Below are 23,320 nucleotides of genomic sequence, written 5' to 3'. Positions count from 1 at the left end.
CTTTTGTCATATCCCAAAGGTGTCAGCACGTGTTGACTTCCTGAGAAGTATGCACGTCAAATGGGTCTGATAGCTTAAAGCTATGGAGCTCGCTCCAAGATGCTGCTTCTCCTCTGAAAATAAGCAGAAGACTCCAGAATCTGTCCCTGTGCATCAGACAAAAAGACAATGTTCAACCCACAATACGTCACATGATGAACTTTTTCAATTGCAGCGTTTTCAGTAGTGTTCCACAGGAGCTTTAATTAATTTTTCTTCGTCTTCCAGTGACCTTGGGTTTCAGATAGGCCAGGCACGAAAGGAGTCCTCCCTTCTCGCCTTCCAGACTTCTTCAAAGACATTTTGGGTATCTCCTTAAATCTAAGAATAACAAGGCCGAATTAACACACTCTCTTCGAGCACAAAAAGGATTTATTTAATTATTTCTTGAGCAACCAAGGAGAAACGAAACTCTAAACAACTTACATTTTGGGCCTACAATTCAGGCAACTTAAACTAAACACAGTATACACTGCACGAGTATAATTTCATCCTGCACATTACACATACAGGAATTATAAGTGTCTCTAATACATGTAAAATCCTACTTGAATGTGCACACTACAATTTAGTGCTACTATAAACGTGAATAAATGCATCTTAATAATTATGAAGCACTGCAAACGACAAAATACATGTGAGTGCGTTTCACCATGAGTATAGTGCACCCATACAATTTAGAGTGCTGTACTCTATCACTAGTCACCATCACACTTCTAGAGGTGTGATAATTCAGACTTTTCCAGGGGTCCAAACCTATAAGAACAGCTTGGGCGGCATGTCTTAGTCGTTTGTAATGTATATTAAACCAATAAACAACTGTTGTTGTTCTTATCTCTAAATTATACAACAGTGCCATCATGTGGCTAGCTGTCATGAATGCAGTTGTTTACTATTAAATGTCAGTGTTGAGAAATGCTCGCAGATCTACTTCCAAATTTATTTTGCAAATCTTAAAATGTAAAATAAATGGGACGGGAGAGCCCCGAAACTTTGAGGTGCCATACTTTGGAATTCCATCTTGTATGTTCGGAAAAAACAAGTACATCTTAAGTTCCGCAAAAAAAACTACAAATGTGGCTTTTTCAATTTAAATAATGATACCTGTATCTAGTTATTAGCATCTGTGTTTGTTTCTTCTGTGGGTAGTGTCTAGTGACCCTGTCAGGGTGAATGCTAATTCTGAATCCAGCTCCGCAATACCAAACCCTGCTTGAAAGATTATTTTCACTGTTACATAACACGACTATAGTGATAATCGGTTTGAGACTCCTGACAAATAAAGAGCTCCTTGGGACTTTCAAATTATAGACCTCTCCCTCACATTTTTGAGGCTGTTACTGTCACGAATTGAGACTGATCATGGTTTCTCAGGAGTGGAGATAATCTGCCTCTCTTCCCAAGACAGTGTACCCTCCACGGGAAGGGAGGCACACCCGAGGATAACGTAAAGAGGAGTGATGGGGGTGAGACAGAGAGAGAGACTCAGATGTTGATATGTCTCACCGCGTCACAGGATGCTCACAAGAAGTCACTCCATCCATGGTTTCCATATCAGAGAGCACAGACATTTTAGAAGCAACTCTCTATTTACCACGACCCTTTCTGAGGCCCAGATCTCATTATGATGCTTTCTAGGATCGGGTAAAAGAAAAGCAACCAGGAAACGAAAGGGGAGGAAGCATCGGTCAAAAGAGCCTTTTTACTGTCAATCTTGGGTAAGTGGACCAAGGAGAGGGTTGAACGCCATATGGTGAGTCGCATAGGACTCTAGGAAAGCAAAGGGGAGGATAGAGCCCTCACTAAGAGATACATAACTGATGAGGGAACCAAGGAAAGGCAAAACATAACAGGTGTGTGAGAACACTAAGTGGGTACGAACTTAGATTGCCATGCAGGTAGCCCAACAAGTACTGTTCCAAGCACTGACCTCCGTGATTGCTGTCCTTATAACAGGCAATGTCTGTCCTAGCCCATGAAGTAAAGGGAAACAACCTTTACAACGCAGTCATTACATCACACTACATTTACAATGCAGTCATTACATTGCATGTCACTACAACGCATGACACTACAACGCAAGTCGCTACAACGCAGGCATTACATTGCATGTCATTACAGCGCATACCATTACAACGCATAGTACCCCTACATTATCCAACACTTACCCTACTGTTGCACCCCCTGGAGTTAGAATAGTAATTTTTACCCCTACACTATCCAACACTTACCCTACTGTTGCACCCCCTGGAGTTGGAATAGTAATTTTTACCCCTACACTACCCAACACCTACCCTACTGTTGCACCCCCTGGAGTTAGAATAGTAATTTTTACCCCTACAGTATCCAACACTTACCTTAAATGCAATGTAATGGTATGCGTTGCAAAGGTATAATATGATGTAATGGAATGCATTGTAAATGTAGTTTTAAAAAATGTATTGTAGTGGCATGCGCTGTAAATGTATGCGTTGTAAAGATGTTACGATGTAAAAACTGCGTTGTAAAGGCACGCATTGTAAATGAATGCATTGCAACGTCATACATTCAGAAGTGAAACCAGTTCCTACCCCACTGATCTGAACTTCACAGCCCCAGCTACAAAGGGCCATCCCATCTCCACTTCCTCATCTTCTAGAGCTTCTAGGCCCGTGCATGTGTTCACCACTGCTGTGGCTTGTTAAACAGTTTGGGGCTGATGCAGCGTGGCTATTATAAAAACCTTTCCTTACGACGCCACCCCAGAAAACCCTTACACCATTTGTTCATTGTTGGGGCCCATGACACCGAAACACACATTCACTCAGTTTTCTGGATCAGTGATAAGTAGACGAGCTGCAAGACATACTGGGTACCTTGTTAATCCTTTTTTACCTAAATATTAACTATATCCATTATATTCATTTGATTTTGGAATTGTCGGTTCTAAACATCAAGGTACTCCGCTTTTTCGGTCGATGGACCAACTAGTAGGAATCAGTTGATGGCGATTAAGTCCAGCTCAATCACAATTTAAAACCTTTTAACAATTATTGATCATAACTTTAATTCTAATAACCACAAACTCAGTTTTTGAGTTAGCATGAAATTTTATCTAGTTTCATTGAATAAATTGAATAAGTAGAGTTTTATTAGACAAATATTCTAGACATTATTACATAAGCATTTAAGTAAAGATTGAAAAAGAAACGGAAAATACTCATAACCCTTGGCCTTAGGGCGATGACGAGAATGGTTCACCAGAACATGAACCGACGATCACAGGATAGGTTCCCAATACTGACTGTCCCTCTAACCTCCTCGGACGTAATCCCTCCCGAGATAGACTCCCGCGACGGTCTTGTTCGTTTCCCCATCAACGTTCGAAGTCCAAAATTGACAAAGTGATTCATCCGGTCCATATGTACGTTAACTTTGTTAATATATTTGCAACATTATTCGACATTCATGAATTAGTTCATCTTCTGGAGTTCGATTCTCCCATCCGTTCCCATGCATTCATACTGCTCTCTTGGCACAACTCTTATTTTCTGGTCAGACTGGCCTTGTCATCTCTCACTCCGGGCATAGGCCACACACTTGTGACTGGAACTTCCACTCTGCTCATGCGCGGGGGCCATCTTTATTCGGTGCACGGAATCACGTCTCTCTGCAGCAGCCATTTTCAGGCGAGGCCTAGCAGGCCCGAATGGAACTAATATGAAAACAACATAGCAGAAATTAGACGTAGAAAATGAGCCCTTCTGTTTGCCACCCACCATTCTAATGACCCGTGTTAGGTGTTACCTAGCATAAGCGACATTTAAAGCCATTTTACTTACCATCTGCGTTCTTTGCCACAATATAATTTTGCTACAAACTAAATACATGCAATTTACTTCTACTTGAATCACAAACCTATTTTAATTTAATTTCACATTTGTAAATAAATTAGATTTTTGTAATGGTGGTTAGTTTCCCGCGTGTAGTGTCTAATTAAAGGTGCATTTGTTGATTAATACATGCATTCAAACAGTTAGTATTTTTAAAGTTATGAGGTCATTAATTTCAATGGGGTACAACATTTTTTGTACTTCCCCTGCTCCATCAGGGCGTATGTCCAAACTCTCTATAGTGTCTTTTCCTGACACCACTTTGTAAACTTGACCCCTTCAGAACTTCTAATATGAGGCTGATTCCTGGTGTTGCCCTTCCCTCTCTTTGCCCCACTCCGTCTTTCTCATAACCAGCACATCACGCATGGACCTTGGAAACTTGACAGCTAGGACCATCTTAATAGGAGTTTCTTTAATTGAGTCCTGAGTATCAAGTTTGCAAGGAGCGATGTTTCTGAGTGGGACCTCTTTCTGTCCAGGTCTAACTGGCCGGTTTCGAACACAGAGAATCCAGCCGATAGCTGCCAGTACCCTCCAGCCTTGGCCCCTGGTTCCATCCAACTCCCTTCCATGGAACGGGAACGATTGGAAAGCTCTCTCCTGCCAGCCCCTTGCTGTGCCCCAAAGACCTCCCCACACTTGCCTTCAGCCACCCACTCGGTACCCGCCCTCCTGCTGGCATGTACCACCTGACTAGAGTACTTGTTCCAGGAATGGGAGTACACGTGGATTGGACCAAGCAAATCTGGCCTCCATGGAGTCTCCTTTCTAGGGGCAAATACTCAGGTAGTCGGGTACTTCATGGAACCCTCATTCCGGCTCCAAGGTATCACACATATCAATCCAATCGTCTTTTTATCCGGGGCCTCCTCAATTCAACATGCCTGGTACCCCCAACCCTTAAAATCTCCCTTCCTTAATTCTCACCAGAGAAGCGAAGGAGTTCAACGGAACATTTTGCTGCAGTTCGCAATAGTGGATGCCTTTGTTTTTTGAATACCACAATAATTCTGTACTTTGAAGTCAGGCAGCAGTGTTTTGTAGTCCTAGTTATTCATAGCTGTCCACAAATGTAGAACAGCAACACTGTTGTACTTATGATTGTCCAAGCCTAACATTTATTTTTGCAGCGGCACGTCCATTTATATTGGTTGATTGAAAAACATTGATTTATTGTAATATACAGGTTACTTGGGTAGTATCGTTCATCAAATGTACACTGTGGGTGGGGCACTCTAGGAGCAGCTGTACGGAACACTGGTATTGTCCTTTTACTTGTAAAATAGATTGTTATTGATTTGATCAATTCATGACATTAAATGTATCAACAGGTACCCAATCTTTGTTCACAGGTTTCCTCACTGCCATGAGACAGGAAGTGACCCGTGCGCATAAAGGCTGGGCTCTAGACACAGTGACATTACACAATGAAGTCCTGAAGCAAACGAAAGAAGAAATCACAACCTCTCCAGCAGTATGTACATTCAACCTATTCTGCATTCTTCAAGCTCTATTCTTTAAGATGGTTGCATCTCAAGTAACACTCTCAGTCTTGCAATGAATGGAATACATTGATGCAACCTTTCAACGCTGCCTGTATTGTAATGTGAAATGCCGATACGTATTAGGCGGCGTCTTAGTCCAGTGTCAGTAACCTGCATGTTAGAGTGTCCATCAGTGGACTCTAACATTACAGAGTGGGTATTAGACCTGATATCCATGGTGCGGTATTCTCCCAAACATTTTGCCTTCACTTCTCCTGTGTTACTGAATTTGTTTTTGTTGGCATTAGGCCTCTGTGCACTTTACCACTGCTAACCAGTGCTCAAGTGCTTCTGCTCTCTCATTCAAATATGGTAAAATTGGATCACACCTAAATGGCACCTTTGATTTATCTGTAAGTCCCTCGTAAATGGTACTGCCTGTTCTCAGGGCCTGTAGATTTAATGCTTCTAGTAGGCAGCAACACTCATTGTGTCGCCCATCGAAGTAACACTGCAAAACCTGTCTCAGGCCTGCCACTGCAGCCTGTGGTGCAGTTTCAAACTACCATTTGGACCCAGTAAAAAAACCTTTTGTCAGGCCTAAACCCTCCTTTTTAATCCATATAAGTCATCCTTTAGTAGGCCCTAAGGGCACATCGGGCAGTGGGACGAGTAGGACTTGCCGGCTCACCGCTCCTGTCCTCCACCCTGGCCGCAACCTTACCACTTCGGATAGCAGACCCGGGATGGCATAGAAGCACTGCCTTCAGCACCGGGGTCCAATCCTGCTGAAGCCTGAGCCTGAAGGTAGCGAGAATTCAAATACCGGGACCTCCTGGGAGCGAGTGAGAGCGGATGATCCGAAGCCGCTGGGGCCTCTGGCACGCTTTTCAGGTGGAGTGGTGGGTGGAAACTCGGACGCTAAGCGCTTCATGCCTGGGAGCAGGGAGATTGTTCTCTACCGCCGCCATCCGAGTTCACGCTGAACCAGTGCCCGCAGGGGGGGGGCCGGGCCCGCCAGAGCGGGTGGTCTCGAGTTACATGTAGATGCGGCCTCCCCCGGTCTTCAGAGCGGAGAGGCGGGCTACGAGTGAGCGGTGCTCCTTCCCTTTGTGATTGACATCACTGCGTTTAGACTTGCTATTTTAAATGATATCCAGTTGAGACATTGTTGTTGTGTTAAAAACTTTGCCCGGTCTCTGCTGGGAAAACGGGTGTACTCCTGTTCATTGTTTCTTTGCGGGAAGGACGGGGGGCATTGTCTCCGGGCGGTGGCCCGATCCCCCTCCCCCTGTCAGTGGAGTGCAGCTGCTGGCTGCGGGCGTCACAGCGGAGGCAGACAGCTATGGAGGCCATTCCCTCCTGGTGGGTGCCTCGGGTTGACTCAAGCCCTGGCGCGGAGGAGCTGGCAACAGAGATGCTGTGAAGTGGCGGGGCCTGATAACGAAGCTTGAAGAGCGGCCCCGGGGATTTTGCCGGCACCTGGTAAGTTTGGGAGCGCGGCGGTGTGGACGCATCCAGGACCGTGTGGCAGGCTTAGAGAAGGTTGCAACAGAGCGTGGTAGTGCGCGGGAGCTAACAGCCTGTGGAGGTAGCAGGAGCGAAGAGTTTGGTGGAGCGCACTACCCTAGGCTCCCCTCCTCCCCATTTAGAACTGCAGGCTTGGGACACGTGGAGTGAGGGAGACCCATGTGAGTGGAACTTGGGCCTCATCGGGGTGATCTGGTGAGATTAAGGTGAGACAGGTGCCCTCATGAGGCCACATAGCGGCCCACGATGCCGGCTTTGGACTACGCTCTCAAGACCTGGTTGCAGGGGAGGAAGCAAGGGCTCTCGACATGGTAACTAGCAAAACCAAAAAAGAGAGATCTGTTAAAGACCTCCTCCTCAAGATTGGAGCTGGGGGGGGCAGAAAAGGCACCGTCCCTGGGTGGGCACCCCACAGAGCACGATATAGTCAACGCTGAGGGCCCAGTCACCAGAGGCTTCCTCAAAACCCTATTTGCTTCACTCAAAGGGGATTTTCAAGCAATGAAATAAGAAATAACCCTGGAGCTTTGTGAACTGCGCAAGGACATTGACTCAGTTGGAGACAGAGTCGACACGATGGAAGCTCGGGCCTCCACGAGGGACGAAGAAGTTGACCAACTCCAGCAAGAGGTCCTCCGCCTTCAAGATCAGCAATTGGACCTCCAAAGTCAAGCGGAGGACCTTGAGAACGGCTCTCGGCAGAACAATATAAGGATCCGAGCAGTTCCACAGGGCATTGGAGAGCAAGACATAGAGGCCTTCGTGCAAGACTTCTTCCGCCACATACTTGGAGCCCCACCCCCCCCCCAGAGCAAAAGATTAAGCTGGACTGCACTCACCGCGTTGGGCCCACGAGGCCAGCGATGGCTCCCCCTCCATACATATTAACGTGCGTCCACGATTACAAGCTGTAGGAGAGTAGGGTCTGCTATCCTATGGTCACCCCAAATTTTTGCTTTTTGCTTCACTGGTTTTTGACATATTGAGGCTGTGGGCCTGCCAATCAGACCCCCAGCCTGCTGTTCTCTCTACTAAATTAAAACTATGCACCCTAGGTGCATAACCAATTGGAAGTGGATCACCCTGTCAGCCCCTGTACCAGTGTACATTAGGTACCCAGGGCATTGGTGTACCCAAGGCCTGCCAGGGGCTGAAGCATGTATTATGCCACCCCAGGCTTGGCCTAACAATTTGACACAACTGGCTGATCACTCAGCTGGGGTAAGTTGGTGTAATCACCTCTTACTAAGGTGTAGTATACCTATACCTAACCTTAAATGGGACACCTGGTAACCTATAAGTCACTCCTATGGCACGCCTTAACAATCCTGAAGGCAGAGTGCTTGGTTCCATGTGAGATGGTGCTCTGGCATGAGCTGAGCCTGTCTGCAGTGGTCGGAACAACTTCCTTCTACTGTTTCCAGATATCGTCATACCATATACTCTTAAGTGCATTATGAACCTCGTGGTTAAATGCTATCTTTGGTTTGGCTTTATCAAAACATGTCGAGTAAGGTGTCATACGAATTGGAATACTAACCCCTCGCCAATTCTGGCGACGGGGTTAGCATTCCACCCTTCTAGAGGGACACGACATGTACAGTACCTGAAACCCGGGTAAAATCAGACATAGCCTCAGCTCCACAAAATGGATGCTGCCACCACAGACACAAGTCTGCCCTCCTGCTGCTGGGAGTCCTTCCAGCTTGGGAGGTGTGGACAAAGGGTTTCCTGCCAGGGGAGGTGCATGCACCACCCCAGACAGGATTTTGTGTATTGGTCAGGTAGGGCTTGAAAGAAACCAGACATGCCTGTGGCTCACAAGGAGCCTCGGTGCATATGCCAGTTCAAACCGGTCCTGGGGCACACCAGTCCCGGGCCTGGGGCGAGCTGGACAAAGGATTGGGGGTGTAACCACCCCCCTTCCTGGTCCCACCCATAGGGAGGGACCTAGCAGGTAGTCCGGCCCCTAGAATCCGCTTAAAGGTAGGAGCTGTGTCCTAAGACTTCAGATATCCTGGAATCAACTTGAAACTAAGAAGAAGACGGGAACTTCGACATTCTGCTGCACAGAAGACTGAAGGAAATCTCCCCTGTGGTCAGGGAGTGACCACCTTGCTAACGCAAGCACCATCCAGCGAATCAACGTCTGCTTTGCCGCCGCCGGAGCCCGAGCCCAGAGACTGACAAGACCTGGACCTCCAGACCTCTCACCGCCCGATCCACAGTCCCTGAAAAGAGGAGACCCGTGGAGGCACCGAGACACGTGGAGCCAGCCATCTTGAAACGACCACGACAAGCTGACAAGTGCAACAACCGAGGCTCCCTCCAAGTTGTGCTTTGGGATCTGAGAAGCCCAACCCTCGAGCAGCATCTGCACCAATGGTGAGCCCTCCAGCATCTCCACGATCTGCGTGGGGTCCTTCTGCAGTTTGCCACTCGACGCGCCTAACCGGTTGCTGGACCGCTGGCTAGTAGCCATCTTGGCGACGAACTTTACGAAATACACCGCTGGTCTGGTTGCTCCAGACTGGCCCTTGCTCCCCTCCAAAGGAGCAGTCCCTCTGACCTTGCTGGTCAGAGCCATCAGCTTATTTCATCTCCTATAACAATTGCTTTTGCCAAGGCTTGTTTGCTTCGATCAAGTCGCCGACAGCGAGAGCCTGCGTGGGACAGCTCGTGAACCGACTCCTGGACGTCGTCGACCTCCAGGGACCACGTGGCTGCAGAGACAAGCTACACCTTTCTTCCTGTTTGCACCCGACATTGCCTGGTACCCACCTGGTGCCACGCTGGTCACTGGCTAGTGACTGTGAACACTGTCCCCTCTGCTTACAGGTCTTTAACATCTCCGATCCACTCTTGGATCCACCGCATCTCTCCCGGACCGACCGCCTGCAGCATCTTTGTCTTCAGGCTCCACGGAACAGATAGAAGAAACCCGACGCACTTCGAGGCCTATGCACCCGCTTCCTGTGGGTGAGGTAAAGCTGGCACTCCTGTGCCCAAGTGTAGTATTACATCTCTAGTGCCTGTGTTCCAAATCTTGAGTTCCTAGTCCATCCGGAAGATCCTCTTTGCAGTAACTTTGTACTTTTTACGCACCCATTGAAACCTATGGGAGCACGCGTGTGACTATTTGCTCTGCACACGCCACCCGTGGACCTACTGGTCACTAACTGAAGTTAGCTCCTTGTAGGCCCAGCGATTCTAGAGGCCCTAGGCCTTTTCCCCTTTCTGTTCGTGGTACTTATACCACTATTTTAGTATATGGTTTGAGCGGCCACCAGGGCCTATCCATATAAAGTGCAACTTCTGTGTATTCTACTGTAATCTTGTTTGACGATTTGTGCTCCTGTGCTCATAAAGAGACTAGGGGTTACTTTGAGAAATAAATACATATATATTTTGAATATATATCTGTGTGGTGTCCTTTCATTGGTATAAAAGGGGGTTGCATTTGGTAAAACAGCTGGCTTAACACGCTTCACGAGTTTAGCCTCAAAGACTGCTTAGCCTACGCTACCACTAGGGCAGCTAGTCCGAAAAGGTTGACTTACAACCACACCATAAGGGTTGCTTGGCATGGTACAAGGTGATCACTTTAACTAGTGAGCATCATATACCAGGCCAACTTCTCACACAAGCTAAGAGAGGATACTCCGGGAAGCCAGAGGAAAGCACCCCATAGACTTCCGCTTGTCCAGACTGTGAGAAGTTGGCCTGGTATATGCTGCTCACTAATTCTAGTGATCACCTTGTACCATGCCAAACAACCCTTATGGTGGTGGTTGAAGTCAACCTTGATAGACCAGCTATCCTAGTGGTAGCGTGGACAGTGCAGTCTGCAGGCTAAACTCTTGAGGGCATGTGAAGCCAGCTCTTTTACCATATGTAACCTCCTTGAATACCAAATGAAAGGACACCACACAGATATATATTCAAAATATATATGTATTTATTTACTAAAGGTATCCCCTATACTCTTTATGAGCACAGAAGCACATTCGTTTAAAACAAGGCAGTGTTTAAATATACAAAAGTTGCACAATCATGGATGGGCCAGGTGGCCAGCTAAACCATATACTAAAATAGTGGTATAGGAACCACACATAGAAAGGAAAGAAGGCCTAGGGCCTTGGGAATCGCTGGGACAACAAGGAGCTAACGGTAGTTAGTGACCAGGAGGCCCACAGGATGCGTGTGCAGTGTTAAAAGTTACACGCGTGCACCTATTGATTTCAATGGGTGCGTAAAAGTCACAAAGTTAAAGGAAAGGGAGTCTTCCGGATGGACCAGAACCTAACAACTTGAAACCTAGACATTAGAGATGTTTCTCTACCCAGGAGCACCGGAGTGCCAGCGTTACCTCACCCACAGGAAGCGGGTGCATACGGGTCAAAGTGCGTCGGGTTTCGTCATGCAGGTCTATGGAGCCTGAGGATGAAGATGCTGCATGCGGCCAGGCAGGAAGAGTTCGGGTGGATCCAAGGATGGATCTGAAGAGTAGACGCCCTGTAAGCAGAGAGGACAGTGTTCAAAGTCACTAGCCAGTGACCGGCGTGGAACCAGGAAGGAACCAGGCGATGTCGGGTGCCAACAGGTGAAGAAAGGAAGCTTGTCTCTGCAGCCACGGGAAAGTGAAGAGGTCGACGACATCCAGGAGTCACTCACGAGCTGTCCCACAAAGGCTCTAGCTGATGGCGGTGTCGGCTTCTTGATCGGAGCAAACAGGCCTTGGCTAATGCAAGCCACGCAGGAATCGAGGAAAGCTTGGTGCTCTGGCCAGCAAGGTCAGACGGGCTGCTCCTTTTCACAGGAGCAAGGGCCAGTCTAGAGCAACCAGACCAGTGGTGTTAGTTGTAGTTTTCTTCGCCAAGATGGCCACTAGCCAAAGGGCCAGTAACCGGGATGACGCGTCGAGTGGAAAAAAGCAAAAGGGCCCCACGCAGATCTCGTGGATGCTGGAGGGCTGGTCTTTGGTGCAAATGCTGCTCGGTGTTGGGGCTTCTCAGGGCCCAAACCACAGCGTTGAAGATGCCTCAGGTGCTGCGCAGTCAGCTTGTCGTGGACGTTCCAAGATGGCCGGTCCCACGTCTCTCGGTGCCTCCACGGGTCTCTTCTTTGCAGGGACTGTGGATCTGGCTCAGAGATGTCTGGGAGTCTGGGTCTTGTCAGGCTCTGGGCTCGGTCTCCGGCGGGAGGCGGCGGCAAAGCAGTCGTTGAGTTGCTGGATGGTGCCTGTATTCACAGGGTGGTCACTCCTTGGCCACAAGGGAGATTCTCTTCAGTCTTCTGTGCAGCAGAACGTCAAAGTCCAGTAGTTCTTCTTATTAAAGTCGAGTTTCAGGATGATCTGAAGTCTTGGGACACAGCTCCTACTCTTATTCCAAATCTAGGGGCCGGATTACCTGCTAGGTCCCTCCTCTGGGTGGGACCAGGAAGTGGGGCGGTTACACCCCCTTTCCTTTGTCCAGTTTCGCGCCAGGACTGGGGCTGGAGAGCCCCAGCTCCGGTTTGAACTGGCATATGCACAGGGACATCTTGTGTGCCCCAGGCATGTCTCAATCTATTCAGCCCTCCCTAACCCACTACACAAAATCCTGTCTGGGGTGGTGCAAGCACCTCCCCTGACAGGAAACCCTTTGTCCACACCTCCCAAGCTGGAAGGACTCCCAGCAGCAGGCGGGCAGACTTGTGTCTGTGGTGGCAGCATCCATTTTGTGATGCTGAGGCTCTGCCTAACTTTACCCGGGTTTCAGGTTAGGTACATGTCGTGTCCCACTAGAAGGGTGGAATTATACCCCCGTCGCCAGAATTGGCGAGGGGGTAGTATTCCAAATCGTATGACACCTTACTCGACATGTTTTGATAAAGCCAAACCAAAGTTAGCATTTGACCGCGAGGTACATAATGCACTTAAGAGTATATGGTATGGCAATACCATGAAACAGCTAAAGGACGTTGTTCCGAAAGCTGCAGACAGGCTCAGCTCATGCCAGAGCACCATCTCACTTGAAACCAAGCACTCTGCCTCCAGGATTGTTAAGGCCTGCCATAGGAGTGGCTGATAGGTTACCATGTGTCCATATATGTTAGGTATAGATATACTATATCTAAGTAAGAGGTGATTACACCAACTTACCCCAGCTGAGTGATCAGCCAGTTGTGTCAAATAGTGAGGCCAGGCCAGGGGTGGCATAATACATGCTGCAGCCCCTGGTAGGCCTTGGATACACCTATGGGTCCAATAAGGTGAACCAGTTCCAATTGGTAATGCACCTAGTGTGCATTGGCATTAATTTAGGGAGAGAGCTGCAGGGCTGTGGGTCTGATTAGCAGGCCCACAGGCACACTAAGTCATAAAAGCAGTGAAGCAAAAGCAAACATTTGGGGTGACCATAGGATAGCAGACCCTACTCTCCTACACAACCCCCTCCCCAAATGCAGGGACATTAGACTAACCTTGACCAGTTGTTTCTTCATGTTCTAAGTGGAAGTACCGGGAGGGACCATCTGCATTACCATGGTCAGTCCCTGGGCGGTGCTCCACTGTAAAGTCCATCCCCTGTAGGGAAATGGACCACCTGAGTAGTTTGGGGTTTTCACCCTTCATCTGATTTAGCCATAAGAGGGGCTTATGGTCGGTCTGAATCTTGAAGTGAGTTCCAAACAAGTATGGTCTCAACTTCTTCAGGGCCCACACCACAGCAAAGGCCTCCCTCTCAATAGCTGACCAATGTTTCTCTCTAGGGGTCAGCCTTCTGCTAATAAAAGCAATGGGCTGGTCTTGACCATCTACATTAAGTTGTGAAAGCACAGCTCCCACCCCCAACTCAGAAGCATCTGTTTGGACAATAAACTCTTTGGAGTAGTCAGGACTCTTCAGGATAGGTGCAGAGCACATGGCCCTCTTCAGGTCATCAAATGCCTTTTGACAGTTTACTGTCCACTGAACCTTTTTGGGCATCTTCTTGGATGTCAGATCATTAAGAGGAGTCACTATGGACCCATAGTTCTTAACAAACTTCCTGTAGTACCCAGTCAGGCCCAAGAAAGCTCTGACCTGAGTCTGGGTAGTTGGAGGGGACCAGTCCTTGATGGTCTGGATCTTGCTCTCCAGTGGTTGAACCTGGCCTCCACCTACACGGTGGCCCAAGTATACAACTTTACTCTGCCCTATCTGGCACTTAGTAGCCTTGATAGTGAGGCCTGCCTTTTGCAGAGCCTCTAGTACTTTTGTCAGGTGGATCAGGTGATCCTCCCAGGTGGAGCTAAAGACAGCAATATCATCCAGATATGCTGCACAGAAGTCATCCAACCCAGTGAGGACTTGGTTCACCAACCTTTGAAAAGTGGCAGGTGCATTCTTCAGACCAAAGGGCATCACCACAAATTGGTAATGACCTCCTGGGGTTGAGAATGCTGTTTTGGCCTTAGACTCCTCAGCTAACCTGATTTGCCAATAGCCAGCTGTCAAATCAAATGTGCTCAAAAACTTGGCAGAAGCCAGTCTATCTATGAGCTCATCTGCCCTTGGAATTGGGTGTGCATCTGTCCTGGTGACGGCATTGAGTCCTCTGTAATCCACACAGAACCTAATTTCTCTCTTTCCATCTTGTGTGTGAGGTTTGGGGACCAGAACCACTGGGCTAGCCCAGGGGCTCTCTGAAGGCTCAATGACACCTAACTCCAGCATTTTCTGCACCTCAGTCTTCATACAGTCCCTGACATGGTCAGGTTGCCTGTAAATCTTGCTTTTCACAGGAAGACTGTCACCAGTGTCCACCACATGGGTACACCAGTTAGTCTGACTGGGTGTCAAGGAGAACATATGTCTATATGACTGTAAAACTTGTCTGCAGTCATTTTGCTGATGTTCAGTGAGGCTGCCACCTAAGGCCACACCATCAACTGAGCCATCTTCAGGGTTCTGAGACAACAGGTCTGGGAGATGGTCACTCTCTTCCTCCTGCCCCTCATCTGTAGCCATGAGCAAGCCCATGTCTGCCCTGTCAACATATGCCTTGAGTCTGTTGACATGGAGCACCCTGTGGGGGCTCCTGGGAGTTCCTGGGTCCACCAAGTAGGTAACCTCTCCCTTCTTTTCAACAATTGTATGGGGTCCAGACCATTTGTCTTGGAGTGCTGCTGGGGCCACTGGCTCCAACACCCATACCTTCTGTCCTGGCTGGTACTCAGTCAAAATAGCCTTTTGGTCATGCCAAGCTTTCTGTAATTCTTGGCTAGCCTCCAGGTTTTTGGATGCCTTCTCCATGTACTCAGCCTTCCGGGAGCGGAGACCAAGTACATAGTCCACTATGTCTTGCTTAGGCTTTTTGAGAGTTAACTCCCATCCTTCCCTCACCAGACATAGGGGTCCTCTTACAGGGTGCCCAAATAACAATTCAAAGGGGCTGTAGCCAACTCCTTTTTGTGGGACCTCTCTGTAAGCAAACAGAAGGCAGGGTAGAAGGATGTCCCATCTTCGCCTGAGCTTTTCAGGTAATCCTTTGATCATACCCTTTAGGGTCTTGTTGAATCTCTCAACAAGCCCATTGCATTGTGGATGGTAAGGAGTGGTGAACTTGTAGTTGACACCACATTCCTTCCACATAGCTGTCAAGTATCCTGACATGAAGTTGGCACCTCTGTCAGATACTACCTCCTTAGGAAACCCCACTCTGGAGAAAACTCCAAGTAAGGCCCTGGCCACAACAGGAGCTGTTGTGGTCCTAAGGGGAATTGCCTCTGGATACCTGGTGGCATGATCCACTACCACCAGTATAAATCTGTCCCCAGATGCAGTGGGGGGGATCCATGGGACCCACAATATCAATCCCCACTCTTTCAAAGGGGACCCCCACCACAGGTAGTGGTATTAGGGGGGCCTTTGTTGTGCCACCTGATTTGCCACTGTCTTGGCAGGTTACACAGGAGTGACAAAACTCCTTGGTATCTTCATTCATGTGAGGCCAGTGAAAGTGAGGGACAAGCCTGTCCCAAGTCTTGTTCTGGCCTAAGTGTCCTGCTAGAGGAATATCATGGGTCAAGGTAAGAAGGAAGCCCCTAAATTGCAGTGGTATAACCAACCTCCTGGTTGCACTAGGTTTTGGGACTCTAGCCTCTGAATAAAGGAGCCCATCATCCCAATATACTTTATGGGTACCTTGAGCATTCCCAGCAGCCTCAGCAGCAGCCTGCTGTCTGAGGAGTTCAAGGGAAGAACAGTCTAACGGAGCCTGCCTTAAGTCAGCCCTAGAAGGTCCCCCTGCCCCCAGAAACTCAACCTCCGTCAGGTTCAAGCACTTCAGGGGCAGTTCCTTCAGGGGTCTCAAAATCAGTTTCCTGAGAAGACTGATCTTCACTTTCAGGCAGGAGGGAAGGCACAGCCTTGACCCTTCTGTTCTTCTTCTTGGTAGGTGCTTGGTCCATTGTTCCAGGCTCCAAGACCTGAGGTTCAGTGAGGCACTTTTTGGCCTGTGACCTGGTCACAGCAAGGACATGTGATGAAATCCCTAACATCTCTGCATGAGTCCTGTACTCCACTTCTGACCATAGAGAGGATTCTAGGTCATTGCCCAACAGACATTCAACTGGGAGGTCTGCACTTACCACAACCTTTTTGAGGCCAGTTACCCCTCCCCAGGAGAAATTAACAATTGCCACACTATGTGTAGTAGAGACATTGCTGGCGTTGGTCACTAGGTAATTATCACCTAGTATTATCTGTCCAGGGTCCACAAAGCCAGGTGTCACCATGGTGACACTGGCACAAGTGTCCCTGTATGCTTGAGCCACTTTATTGTTTATTAGAGGTGTCTGTCTGTACTTGCCTAGATTACTAGGACTCACAGTAGTGGACAAATCCATGTCCACCTCACTAATCAGAACAGCCTGTGTAGGAGTTCTGACTAGGCCAGAATCTCCTTCAGTACCCAAGGTTAACCCCACTACTCCCTTAGCCTGAGGACCGACACTGCCAACTGTACTAGGGGGTGCAGGTGCCTTAGGGGCTGCAGTGATGGGGGCTCCAGTTTTCTTACAATCACTGGTCCAGTGAGAGGTGTTTTTACAGACATTACACCATGGCTTTTTCTGACCTTCTTTCTTCTTCTTCTTGGAAGTTTGGGACCCACCCTCATTATTCTTTTGGGGGCCTGGTGAAGACTTCTGGTCTTTGGGTTTCTGTTCCCCACCCTTTTGGTCTGCCTTCTTCTGGTCACCACCCTGGTTCTGGTTCTGGTTCTTTTGCTTAACCCTGGTTCTAACCCATTTGTCTGCCTTCTTTCCCAATTCTTGGGGAGAGGTCAGATCTGAGTCAATCAGGTGTTGATGCAACTGCTGGTTCTGACAATTATTTAAGATTTGCTCTCTCATAATTAGATTATAAAATCCTGTGTAATCTGCAACCTTACTTCCCAGCAACCAGCCCTCCGGAGCCTTAGTGGCACACTCAACAAATTCAGACCAGTCCTGAGTCTGTGTCTTCTGGGTGTCTCTGAACATTAACCTGTACTGTTCAGTGGTTAAGCCTAACCCATCAATCAGAACACTCTTCAGGACCAGGTAGTTTCTAGCATCCTCATCACTAACTGTGAGGAGCTTGTCTCTGCCTCTACCTTCAAAGGAGAGCCACAAGATTGCTGCCCACTGCTCCTGAGGGACCTGCTGTACTCTGCAGGCCCTCTCAAGGGCAGTTATCCACTTGTGGATGTCATCCCCAGTTTTGTAGGGGGGCACAATCTTACTCAGGTTTCTATGGTCATAGGACCTGTCTTTATCCTTAGGGATATTGCTGCCACCAGTGGAATCTAATCCACTCTCTCTAGACTGTCTTGCTCTAGCAAGTTTCTTCTTAGCTAAGGCAACTTCTAGTTCTTGCCTTTGAATCCTAAGTTCAGCCTCTCTCATCTTGGCTTCAGGCTCTCTTCTCTGAGGGGAAGTCACCCTCCTCTGAGCAGGGGCATTGGGGCCTTTAGAGCCAGTGGAATGGTCAGATCCACTCGAACTGGATCTTCTATCCCTCTGTCTCTGGTTAAGCCTGCTTGGGGTCTGTAGGGAGGTATCCCATTTCCAGTCCCATGTAAGCTTAAGTTTGCCTGGCTAAGTCTCCTGACTGGCACCTGGCTATTTCTATCATCATCTGAATCTGCCTCCTCCTCATCTACATCATCTCCCTCTGGAGTGAAAGGGGCATTAGTATTATCATCTTCAGATGGGTGACCTCCATCTCCAGACCCTGTAGGGACTGAGTCAGGGGCACTTAGAGTATCGGAGTGATCTAATAGCTCTAGGAGTTGGGCTATAGTAGGGTTTTGACCCTGCTTAAGACCTCTGGTGTTACACAGCTGGCTTAACTCCTGATAGTTTAACACAGAATATTTGGATGGTGCCTTTTGAGGGTCACTCTCAACAGCTGGGAGCCCAGTGGCTCCTGCTGCTCCAGCCATTCTCTTAGTGAGGTGGATGTGTTGCAATCTACCTACACTGGTGTTTTCCTACTGGACCTTTTCTAGTTAGTTGTAGTCAGGGTGTGCTACTCCCTTTGCTCTACAACAACTAAGTTCAGTAGAACTTATGTATACTAGTCTTGTTTTTATATGTACCTAAAGGTACCTGTATGATCTTTCAAATGATATTTTCCAAGATTACAATTGGTAAAACACAGCAAGCTCAAATCCCAACCGCTGCTCACCAATGTGAGAAGTTGGCCTGGTATATGCTGCTCACTAATTCTAGTGATCACCTTGTACCATGCCAAACAACCCTTATGGTGGTGGTTGAAGTCAACCTTGATAGACCAGCTATCCTAGTGGTAGCGTGTACAGTGCAGTCTGCAGGCTAAACTCTTGAGGGCAGGTGAAGCCAGCTGTTTTACCATATGTAACCTCCTTGAATACCAAATGAAAGGACACCACACAGATATATATTCAAAATATATATGTATTTATTTACTAAAGGTATCCCCTATACTCTTTATGAGCACAGAAGCACATTCGTTTAAACCAAGGCAGTGTTTAAATATACAAAAGTTGCACAATCATGGATGGGCCAGGTGGCCAGCTAAACCATATACTAAAATAGTGGTATAAGAACCACAAATAGAAAGGAAAGAAGGCCTAGGGCCTTGGGAATCGCTGGGACGACAAGGAGCTAACGGTAGTTAGTGACCAGGAGGCCCACAGGATGCGTGTGCAGTGTTAAAAGTTACACGTGTGCACCTATTGATTTCAATGGGTGCGTAAAAGTCACAAAGTTAAAGGAAAGGGAGTCTTCCGGATGGACCAGAACCTAACAACTTGAAACCTAGACATTAGAGATGTTTCTCTACCCAGGAGCTGAAGTACTGGGTATTTTAGTCCCAGCGGTGCAGGGGCACACACCCTATGACTTCTGGGTTCACCCTGTTCCAGACCTACAGAAACACAGAGTCTTCTGGGTGAAGTCAAAGATTCGTTTATTGGCTGCAGACCAATTACAGGTATCCTAGAAGTACAACAGCGTGTATGTTCTCAGGAGACTGCTGAAAATCATAGGAACGGGCTTCTCCTTAAATACAAAATATCATGCTTCAGGCACACATTCCTTGGATTACGATATGGCCATATAAAGGTATACATTACAAACGAAAAAGCAGAGTCATGATGACCATCACACATTCCAGTTCGGCCAGCCCACAATGATTTACACAGTAAGGTTCAGATCCCACATCGGATGTCAATAGACCCCCCAATAAACATGAGCATCTCCTGTTTTGGGAAACAAGTCATAAAGCAGGAACAAGCAGGTGTGAAAGAGATTAGCCGGAGGATTGTGTAGAATGAAAGGGTTTTATGATGGGTCAAGCCCTGATGCTAATCACAGGTGGACGGAGGAAGGGGAGCTCGTGAGACCGGTTTGACCTGGGGCAGCAGAGCCAGCTGCCCAGGTCACAGAGAAGTCAGAGGAGAAGCCCATGTACTGTGAGGCCCGTATTTACTCTATTATAGCCTATGTGAGGGCAATGACAAGATGGCCACTGCTTTCAAAATGGAACCCGCGTAGTGAAGCAGAATAACGTGTACACAGTGCATTCATAGCTAGAACGATATATAAAGCACTTGTACATACCGCATTTACCATTTGCGGTTTGCTAATACCAAGATAGACAGGGGTAGGGCCCTGTCCCCTACGCGGTCCCGAATATTAAAGTACGACAGACCCTCCTTTTGCCCTTACATAGGCAATCACTATACTCATCTTAATCCGAGTCCAGGTCAATGTTCACAAAGTCATGGAGATGTTGCTGTAGCATCATCCTATTACTTAGCTCGTCCCTCGATACAGGTTTCCTTACACATAAGGTAGCACAGAGACCACATATCGCAGGAGCACACTGTATGCACAGACAGAACAGGAAAAGAATGGCTAAGATCATTCCAATGACCATCAGAACTTTCCAACCCCAGGCAGATATCAATTCCCAGAACCACCCCACCAGTGACCAGTCTCCCTTATCCACGTGTATGGATTCAGATATTTTATGGAGTTTGGAGATGGCTTGATACACTGTTGGAGCATTATCTGGTATGAAAATGCAGCAACTGGATTGGATGACCTTGCATACCCCACCGCGGTCTGCAAGAATAACGTCTAGAACCATGCGGTTCTGTAAAGTCATAAGGCGATCCGCTTGGAGCTCAGCCGTCAGATTACCAAGGGCACCAGCCGTTACATTGACAGTGGATTCAACCACACGAGTCAGCTGTCTCAGGTTCCTACTATTGACCATAGGTCCCCAAAACGGCAGGAAACCCAAGAAGAAGTCTCCCGCTTCCTGACCCGCAGTGTCTTCCTTACTAATCACGCCTCTCACAACTCTGGTCTTGTGATAGTCAGAGGCAGCAGTAAATGTCGGCGGTAGCAAGTTCGCAATATAACATGTGCCTGAGAAATCAGGGGGCAGCCATGTATATGCTCGGTCATTACAGATGAAATATGTGCCCTTGGCAGCCAAAAACGCAGGGGAAAACTGTGACGGGAAAGTGTACGTTTCAGTACAGTCACTTCTTCCCAGTTGAGCTCTAGGATTCTGACCATTACCCTGTAAGCAGAACCGACCCATGTGGGGTACGACCCAGATTGGAGATGAGATTTTTCGCTGTCTTTCACCCAGACTAATACTATACCCTGTCGCGTTCCATCCTACATAAGGTCTCAACTCTTCTTTGGGAATGGATGAGTATGCATCGATATCCCTACTCATATCGGCAACTCCTTTTATCAAAGCCTTATTATTGGTGATAGGTCTGATGGAACGCGGTTGGCGAGGGGAGTACGTATCTAGAGCATAGAGAAACATGGTCTGGAATGCCCATGACGATCCATTGTAACTATACGGCAGCACCAAATAAGGAATACCCTTGTTAATGGTATGTGGCATTAACCCGCACACCCAGCAATTGGTCGTATTCATTACCAGTTGGTGCTGGTGCAAGAGCTGGATAAACGAGTTATTTACAAACTCTGATCGTCTGGTCTGTTCGTGTTCAGGCAAAGGGTGAAAGGAGTGAGAGGAGGCGGTAGAAAGAGGTATAGGCTGTTCAGTGGGTGTAATGGGCTTTTGAGCGGAAAAAAACACAAATCCTACAATAAACATTGTGATACTACACAGTGTAAAAAGGCACAAAAATACAAAACATTTACTTTTTACAATTCTACACACCCTTGCGTTAAAGTTCATTTCCTCAATCGGTCTCTCCATCTTAAAAAACTCCATCCTCTACTCGGGCCGCTCGCGGCGGATGAGTTTCTTCTGCTAAGGAGTACGCCTGTCAGTCCAGGGAAACGCCCTAGACCAACCAGAACCGTTGACCTAGCGTCTTCGGCCTGTACCCCAAAGTCTTGGCACCGCGACCCTGCGGCAGAACCCGGATGGTGGTTCGAAAAACAAAAATCAAGAAAGTCCTTCAGATGGGAGAGCAAAAAATGTCAAAAAGGAAATAGTAAGGAAATCTTTATTTGTCCATGGGCCTTGGTCTCAAATTATAACGGAGACGGCCAGGTGCTGTTTGGTCTTGAAACAAAAGTTCAGGCTCAGTGGTGTCCAATCGATTTGATGGTGGCACAGCTTCCTGCAGAATATTGTCACTCTCTTGGTTTGAAGCTGTGCCTCTTATGCGTGCGTCACTGAATGGTACAAAACGAGGTACAGTGTCTGTCTCAGAGTCTGCGATACCCTCCTTGACCCACTGGTCATATGGCAGAGGCAAGGGGACTACTTTGCAGTGGGTACCATGGATCCAGTGCTTCTTCCCTTTTACTCGCACCGCTGACCTTGTCGACAGGAGTACAAGGTGAGGGCCGATCCAGCGAGGCTCGTCGTTGCTCTTACGCTGGAAATTTCGGACCAGGACCCACGAGCCAGGGTTGATAGGGTGTCCAGGAGGTTCAGAAGCATGGGGAAGAGTATCATGTACCTGTTGGTGCAAAACACGCAGTTTAACAGTCAAATCATACAGGTAATCGAGTAGTACTGGATGTTCAATCTCACTAAACTTCGTAGGCCTCGGTACACCCCATACGTTGGCCGGGCGGCCAAAGACGACCTCGTAAGGGCTAAGTCCCACTCGTGAGTGTATGGTCATTCTGGTGGACAGGAGTGCTAGAGGCAGAGCGTCAGGCCATTTAAGACCGGTGCTCGCCTGAATTTTGGCCAGCTTGAGCTTTAAGGCTCCATTGTAGCGTTCTACTAGTCCAGCTGTTTGGGGGTGATTTGCAGCATGGAACTTCTGCTTTATCCCTAGCCCTTCACATACATTCTTCATCACTTTACCCACAAACTCACTTCCATTATCACACCACACCATTCTGGGCATCCCAAACCTAGGGAAAAATTCCTTTACAAGGGCTTTGGCTGTGGATAGGGCAGTGTTATCTTTCAGAGGATAGGCCTCTATCCATTTTGAGAAAGCACAAACAACCACCAGTACATATTTCAGGTTGTTGCATCTTTCCATGTGAATAAAGTCCAGCTGCAAAACTTCGAATGGACATGATGGGGGTGCAAAGTGACCAGCTGGAGTTGGGGTTCCCCTACCAGGGTTGTACTTCAAGCATACCATGCAATTCTTGACCACATTCTCTGCACACTTGGGAATCCCGGCATTCTGCCATACAGGAGCCAACAACTTGCATATACCTTTCGTACTGATATGTGCCATTCCATGTGCCATAGTAACCACTGGAAGCACATATGCATCAGGCAATAACCATCGCTTATGTTCTGTCAGATCAATCCAACAACCATTCTCATCCAACTTACCCATACTTTCTCTCCACTTGCTTAACTCTTTCTCTGTGGCTTCAGCTTGAAGCGACTTCACACTCTCTATTGTGTTCTCACACATT

The 23,320-nt window shown here is 47.9% G+C and overlaps 1 protein-coding gene across 1 annotated transcript in view; it reads left to right on the top strand.

Moving 5' to 3' along the window:
- DNAH8 (dynein axonemal heavy chain 8) overlaps positions 1-23,320 on the top strand; it is a 13,985,216-nt gene that overhangs the window by 13,786,984 nt on the left and 174,912 nt on the right. Inside the window, exon 92 of the mRNA XM_085610239.1 lies at positions 5,267-5,388. Coding sequence (XP_085466365.1) covers positions 5,267-5,388 — 122 coding nt within the window. The remainder of the gene's footprint in view (positions 1-5,266; positions 5,389-23,320) is intronic.

The sequence above is a fragment of the Triturus cristatus genome, chromosome 6, assembly GCF_964204655.1.
Source record: "Triturus cristatus chromosome 6, aTriCri1.1, whole genome shotgun sequence".
Taxonomy (NCBI): domain Eukaryota; kingdom Metazoa; phylum Chordata; class Amphibia; order Caudata; family Salamandridae; genus Triturus; species Triturus cristatus.
This window is presented reverse-complemented; position numbering and strand designations above follow the sequence as displayed.